This window comes from Nothoprocta perdicaria, unplaced genomic scaffold (assembly GCF_003342845.1).
Source record: "Nothoprocta perdicaria isolate Ctin4 unplaced genomic scaffold, notPer1 scaffold_59, whole genome shotgun sequence".
Taxonomy (NCBI): Eukaryota; Metazoa; Chordata; class Aves; order Tinamiformes; family Tinamidae; genus Nothoprocta; species Nothoprocta perdicaria.
In genome coordinates, this window is record NW_020455854.1 from 3,556,334 (window position 1) to 3,564,102 (window position 7,769).

The window sequence follows — 7,769 nt, forward strand, 5'->3', positions numbered from 1 at the left end:
GCTCCCGCGCTCTGCCTCTTCGACGTGGACGGCACCCTGACGGCGCCGCGCCAGGCGAGTGCGCGCCCCGCGCCGCGACCCCCCTCCGCGTCCCCCCCGCGCCTCCCCCGCGCTCACGGCGCCGCCTCTCGCCCCGCAGAGGGTCACGGCGGAGATGGGCGCGTTCCTGCAGCGGCTGCGGCGCCGCCTGCGCGTGGGCGTCGTGGGCGGCTCCGACCTGGCCAAGCTGCGCGAGCAGCTCGGAGACGACGGTGAGGAGCGGGAACGGGAACGGGAGCGCGGGATGGGCCGGGCCGCGGCCAAGGGCAGTGCTGGGGGAAAGCTGTAAATCACTGCCTTTCTTTGGCTCTTTTTTCCCTTTCCTCTGGTTTTAGTGATTGAGAAATTTGACTATGTTTTCCCCGAAAACGGCCTTGTGGCGTACAAAGATGGGAAGTTCCTGAGCAAGCAGGTAGGTCTGCAGTGTGTTTGGAGGTGAAGTGAGAGGGTCTGCCCCGGCTTTAGCTCCCCTGCCGCAGAGCGGTGCTGTCTCCGTGCGTCATTTCTGTAACGGAGCCCTCCGTGCGCTCCCTGGCTTGTGCAGGGACCATCTCCACCCCAGGCTTCCTTCCCGGGGCCTTCCCAAGCCAGAGGCTGTTGGGAGTGGCTGGCCATGTGCGAGCAGTGACAATCCCGGAGCGGCGTTTCCGCCTCCACAGGCCTCTGCTCCCRAGTTCCCGGGGGAGATGCAGCCACGGATGATGCCCGTGGCCTTGGGGTTCAGCAGGTTCCTCTCCTCCCTCGAGCTGCTCTTTACACRAAATCCAGGGGTGCACGTTCTGGTGAACAGCCTGAGATAGACCCTGACCAGCGCAGTGGTTCCCGGTTTGTTGGAACAACGAAGATCTCCATTGCTTTCTGCTTGGCTGCAGGAGGCATTAACTGGGACTTTTCATTTAGGTCTTTGGTTTTGGCCCACAGAACTGTACGCCTGTATGGAAGATGTTAAATAGCAGGTTGTTGTTATAGTTTAAAAACTAAAAGCATGGGAGCCTAGAGTCAGCATCACCTATTTCCTGAAGCCTTGTTTTTCCCTAGTATTAGCTGTGTCTGAGTGTCCAGTATGTGTTTCCTCCTCCTCTGCGATGACCTATTTCAGAATTTCAGACCCTGAGCCCTTGTTTCTTCTGCCAGAGCATTCAGGGCCACTTGGGTGAGGACCTGCTTCAAGACGTCATCAACTACTGCCTGAGCTACATTGCAAAGATTAAACTGCCAAAGAAGAGGTACGTGCATCTCCGTGTCGCCTCGTTCCCCGAGTTAGTGTTGAGCATCAATACGTAAYGCAGACTCTTACTTCATCAGAAAATAAATAACGTGCGTGTGAGGGACGTGTAGGTGACAAAGGATTACGAGGTGTGTTTTTATTCAAAGGTACTGCCAGAGCTGTTTATTTTCTGTCTTTCTGGCTCTTGATAGGCAATGATGAGGATTTCAAATAGGACTTGAAATCCTGGCAATTTTCATTTGAGAAGGAAGGAAATTAAACTTTTGTAAGCAAATCATTCCCTTGGTGTGTTTGGAATTCAACAGCACGGTGGTTTCCATATGGTAGATGTTTGCAGTAAGATCAGTTCCGTGTGAGGGACATTAATACATTCCTTGTGTGAGGCTACTAGGATGCTTAAAACCTCGTCCTTTCACCCCAGATGTAAAAGAGTGGCCTGTCAGTATGAAAGTCGCATTGACAGGATGTTCCAGTTTACTTTAAAACCAGAACTGAATATGGCCATGTGGAGGCTCCTAGATTCATGTAAAAGTATAAAAGACTCCTTGGTGCCAGAGGTCCTGATGCTTTTTCGTACATAAAATGAGAGGCTGAGGGAGACCTGTGATTCTCAATAGAATTAAATAAAGCTTCTTTGTGATACCCARTATTTTGAGCTAGTTTTTCATGTTTTCTGTCTCGCAAATCATTTTGGTTTTGTTTGTTTTTTCAGGGGCACTTTCATTGAGTTCCGAAACGGGATGTTAAATGTGTCCCCCATTGGAAGAAGCTGCAGCCAGGAGGAGCGCATCGAGTTCTATGAATTCGACCAGGTGAGTCTCAGCTCTTGGCAATACTGACTCTCCTGAGCATGGCTGTAGTTTCGGGCTGGGGGTTTCAAGAAGCACTTGCACCTTGTCTGATTTTTCAGTTTAATTCTGTCCATGGGGCTGAACAAACATCCTAGTTCAGGCTTCAGGCTCCTTGAGGCAAGAGCAGCGGGTTGCAGGAGGGTTTATTTCATTTGTGTTTTCAGGCCTCTATGCAGAGCACTGGATTCCCACTTCTGCATAAATCAAGGAATCAGAGAGGAATCCCTGCTTCCTCCTCAGTGTCCTCGCTTTTCTCCTGTGCACACCAATAAATTATTCCTTTTCTTGTCAAATCCTTTAAGCCTTTTGAGCAAAATTTAAAAGTCTTGATCAGACTGCCTTTTATCCCCCTGTTCACTGCAAACTATGTAAGGTTGAAATGAATCTGAGCCATGCTACCTGATTAATGTTTTTGTGTCTCATTTTCTCCCTCTGTAACATTGACTTTTAAGGGGAGATAAGCCCACTTTCTTAGTACTTTAAGATGTTTTTGGATGGAAATATGAATATCACAATATGTATTTTTTTACAAGTTGTTGATAATTAATATAGAAATATTCTCAACATACTTCAAAGATTAATAGAATATAGCCATATCACACTTCTTTTTTTTTTTTTTTAACTCTTTGAAATAACAGCACATAACTGATGCTTTTCCTCCTTAACAGAAGGAACATATAAGAGAGAAATTTGTAGCTGATTTACAAAGAGAATTTGCAGGAAAAGGCCTCACGTTTTCTATAGGTAACTCATTAAAATAATTTCATTTAAAACAATTCATTCAAATTACATGAAAGATGAATCATATTCTCATAGATGTGATATAACCTCTCATTTGGATGACTGTTCTCCCTGTGGGGGTGGTTGCARGCACTGCCTGCAAAATTAAACTCTTTTTTTTTTTTCCTTTTAGTCTGTCAGGTGGTGATTTTTAATTGAAATCCATCAACACATCAACAAAGAGAACTGCATTGCTTGTCATTAACTGATGGTCTTTAATGTCAGCTATGTGGCTGGTTTTGCTCATTTTCAAAACCCATTGCATACTTCTCATTAGTCAGAGCTATTTCTGCTAATCAATTTTGACCAGAAAAACTACATTAAACTGTTCCAGTAGCCCCTAGCTTGTCAGTTCCCATCATGTGGGAAGAATATACAAAAGCAAATGCATGTTTAAAAAAAAAAAAAAATCATAGTCTTGCAGTTTCTCATAACATTTTTTGTGACTTTAATAAAATTGTTGCTCACTTTTTCCCTTTTTCACAAGGGAGGTCTTCTTACAATGAAATAATTTGCTTGGTTTGTGTCTGTTTTAGGAGGCCAGATAAGCATTGATGTGTTTCCCGAAGGCTGGGATAAGAGGTACTGCTTAGGAATCGTTGCCAAAGATGAATACAAGACTATTTATTTCTTTGGAGATAAGACTATGCCAGTGAGTATATTGTTCTGCACATACATTTCAAAGCTTCTATTTTAATCCACAAGCCACATAGGTTTAATTGGGTGTTTTCTGAATTAAAATTGCCTGGGCAGTGGGCCTAGTGCTGAGGGATTGTGGATTGCCCTGAGCACGGATTGCTGTTCTCCTCTGAAGTGAACACAGAGTTCTTCAGGGTTAATACTGGAATATATTTGAAAATTCTGTAATTAGATTTAAAACCTAGATGGCTYGACTTCGTGAAGTTGATTAACTTGTATGGTAGTTGAGGGTTGTTGGGTGGAAGATGGATGTTTCTTGCTGGCTGCTGATTAAATGTTTTCATTTTTCCAATGCCTTTGAAAACGTTTATTAGCCTGTACATTCAGGAACTGAAATTATCCCTCTCCGTGGTCGGGAAAGAGACCTGGAGTCCTCTGAAGGCTTCTGCAGGGTGACCCGGAGGCTCCTGAATACTGAGCAGAGAAGGGACTAGGATTAGCCGAAGGGAACAGCAGCCACAGGCCTTGGTTGAAATTCAGGCTCTGACCATAGCTGAGGGACTGTCCTTCGAGCGCAGGCAAAGCCCTACATGAAAAATAAGAGCTTCCTTTTTATTTTTTTCCCCTTGGCACTGGGTGCAAACCTGTGCCTCTGGCAAGGAGTTCTTGGACTGCTGGTTSTAATCCCTGTCTGTAAATGACAGGGCAGCTTTTTCAGAGCTTCAAGGCAGCCACAGTTGGCTCTTGACTCACTGGAAAGCAGGGTGGCAAGTGAGGGAAAAAATAGATACTCTCGTTTCCTGCAGTCCCTGAACGTCTSGGGGCCCTCTGCTCTTGCAGGTGGCTCCCTGATTCACTGAACTGGCCGTGGAGGAACCTTCTGGCGCTCTTGTAATCATTAACCAATTGCAAATGTCACATCAGACTTGGAGCTAGCAAGGACAAAATAGGGACAGCATTGTTAGCACAGGTTTAGCTGAAAGGAAAGAAAACAAACTGGAAGGAAGAGGAAAATGCAAAAGTGTTGCAAAGGATGTGCTGGTATCATCTTCTGTAACAAGTTTTACACCTTAATAGTAACAGGCAAGCAAGAATTAATACTGTGTTGCTCTATGAAAGCAGTAACATAGGCCGAACTGCTGCAAACTTAAYGGGCACCTCCGGCAGGCCAGGGAGCCTCCTCATGGCAGCGGCTGCTGCTCTGCAGAGGTTTCAGCACAGGGGGGATGGACACGCTATGCAAAATCCCAGCACTACCTGCACTTGGCGCCTGGCAGTTCTAGCTCTCTGTAGGACGGCGTCTCAGCTGTGATGATGCACGATCTGCTGCGCTTTGCAGGAGTTTCTGTCTCTGTCTCTCAGAAACTAACCTGAAGTGAAAAAACAATTGGATAAGATCTGATCCAACCCTGCAAAATTTCATTCATTTATGCTACCTGCTTCCTAAAAAAGAAGGTCCCTTCCCACCTTAACCATGCTGTAGGCTGCTGTGGGTTGTGTATCCTATGCTAAAGACAGGAAAGACTGTTTCATCAGGCTCCTGACCAGGAAGCACTTCCAAATGCACTAGCCAGCAACACGCCAGTATTCTGAGGTAGCAGCAATGATGTGCATTCTGCACTAACAAGCACTGCCTGAACTGAACCTGTGTTCCTGTGTAAGGAGGCTGCTTCCAARGTGTCCTCATGGTAGTTGAAGACCAACCTTTAAGTCTGCGGTTAATTCAGACTCTTTTCAACATCTTCCTCCAATTACCTGTCTACTGAGCTACAGAACATGAAATCTTCATCTGTTTTTTTTTTTCCCTCCTCTGTTACAGGGAGGAAACGACTATGAAATTTTCACAGACTCCAGAACAGAAGGCTACAGCGTCACATCACCAGAAGATACAAGAAGAATCTGTGAGGAACTCTTTTTTAAATGAAAGACTGTTTTAGATCTCACACTTACAAAACAGTTAAGAGCCTAGTAACTTGAAACATTTATCTTTGTTCTGTGTTATCTTTCATAATTGGTCAGAAAAGGTGGGTACTTTGTGCATCAGTCATTCCTAAAGGGAAGTGTTTTTGAGTAGAACCTTCCTGACTGTAGAGTAGAGCAGAGTTTGTTTGGGATCACCCTTTCAGTTTCCATTGGCRCAAATACTCTGTTGTCTTTTGGGTGGGTTGGTTTTTGAGTCACCAGTCCAAGAGACTCTTGCCTCTCACCCGTTTCCCTGCGAAGTGTTACTTTGGGAACAGCAATCCCCATTTCTCAGAAAACTCCATGTTTCTGGTCAGATAACTCCCCTCCCCTTCCCTCAGCACAAGCTCCTTGAGTATGGACTAATTGCTAGCAGGGGCTAAAGCACATACCCTTKACTGTAAAAGGCTTTAAAATCTGTATATGAAAGGATGGAAAACTGTGGCTTTCTGATGACCTTGATTTTTTTTTAATCAACCTTCTTTAGCTAACAAATTACTTTTTTTTTTTGGGGGGGGGGGGGGAGGGGGCTGCAAATTTTTATGCCTGATTTTGATTTTGAAGCTGCTGCTTAAAGATGATGAAAGTTTCAGAGTACCTTTTTTGRTACTATGTTGTGTTTAAAAACCATGAATTACCTGTCACGTGGGATTTTCCTCCTGAGGAGTGGGAGAGTCCCCAACCTGGCACACGTGCATTGAGACCACCACTGTGGTGGAGGGACCTCCCCAAGTAACCGTGGTGCCAACGCACAGTACAAGTAACGGTACCTTGACTGTTTGCAGACCTTTTTTTAATCAACAATAAAAAAACTATCATTAAGCAAACTTGAGCATAGTAGTAAAATTTCTTTTTGTCGTTATTTCTGGTTTTCCTGGTAAGACATTAAGGGTAACTGAATTTTTAGTGCCAAGATTGAAAAAAAAAAAAAAAAAACCTTTAAGATACAAGTTACACTATCACTGTAACAGTTAATTACTTTTCTTATCTGACAACAGGAAAGTAGCTTTAGAAAAGCTTTTAGTACTTTAGAAAATGAATATAAAAATCTTTTACTATGAAAATGCACTCYTTGAAACAGCTTGTCGTTTTGGCAAATCAAAAAGCAAGGCAGACCTGCTGGTTGTATGTTACTCATTAGTACTGTGAAATGACTAACTTGAATCTTTCCGATTTCAGGCTGCCTAACATTTATTTCTATACTTAAAGCAATAGAAATAAACCACACTGTGTGAATAAAGAGCCCCAAAGGGCTCACAGAAAAGGAGAGCAGGGTGTGATGGCCTCGCATCCAACCTAGTGCTTCTCAGGTGCCCATTTGGTCCCAGCATCTGTACCTTGCCCAAGTGAGAGTATAAAGGTTTTAATGAAGACAAACCTTAGACCAGGAAAGCTGCTTGAAGACAGTCCTGGGTGCAGCAGCTCTGTGCCTGGGTACATGCACATGTGCATGGATGTGATGCATCTCACTATTGGATTACTTGCCCCTTGGTGGTTCCTGTCTTTGCAGAAATTCGCCTTGCAAAACATGCTGCACAGAGTGAAATTCAAATGTGTTCTCAAACTCAGCAACCGCAGGGGATGTGCAAATGTTTATGCCTGCATACGTACAAATCTTAAACTGCAGCCTGCTGCTGCTTCTTGAATAGCCACTGCCAGTAGCTGAGGTTTATCTGCTGCCTCTTACACAGGGTGCTGACGGAGAAGCAAACCACCTCCCTCTGCAGAAAATAATAAATAAATCCACGGGTGCTTGTTTCTACCTTACTGCTCCTTCACAAAGCCATGTGCTGCTGTAAAATAAACTTGTTTGTGCTGAAAACCTTCTGCTTTTTCCTTTTTTTGGAGATTGTCAGTGCTTCCACCCTATTCTCACTAGTGTGAATTTAGAAAACCCCCCAGCAAGCACAACCCTTCCTGCCTCCAGCAGCCCCAGCTGGGCTGCCTGCCCCAAGGTTCAGCTGGAACAGCCAGGCCCTTCTCCCTTGTTTGCCCTGCTACACTTACAGAAATAACAGCTAATATAAARTAGTATCTAATGGAAATAAATGGTTTTAGATATGTAGTAACAGCATACATACACAGTATACATATACAAAAGTATTTATTACTATAATATATGAAATATATAGTTATTATTCATGTATATGTTTATAATATTACTAAGCAGTAGAACTCGTATATATTTGTATATATTATTACTACACAGTGGAATATATATTGCTATATCTTAGGTGTTCTAAAGAAAGAAGAAAAGATCCTGTAGCATA

The 7,769-nt window shown here is 44.1% G+C and overlaps 1 protein-coding gene across 1 annotated transcript; it reads left to right on the plus strand.

Moving 5' to 3' along the window:
* Window positions 1-152: 152 nt before the first annotated feature.
* Window positions 153-5,826, plus strand: PMM2 (phosphomannomutase 2). Its single transcript, XM_026049082.1, has 7 exons — window positions 153-251; window positions 375-451; window positions 1,174-1,265; window positions 1,980-2,079; window positions 2,787-2,862; window positions 3,435-3,550; window positions 5,357-5,826. The coding sequence occupies exons 1-7, from the start codon at window positions 155-157 to the stop codon at window positions 5,459-5,461; spliced, it is 663 nt and encodes a 220-aa protein (XP_025904867.1). The 5' UTR covers window positions 153-154; the 3' UTR covers window positions 5,462-5,826.
* Window positions 5,827-7,769: the final 1,943 nt, after the last annotated feature.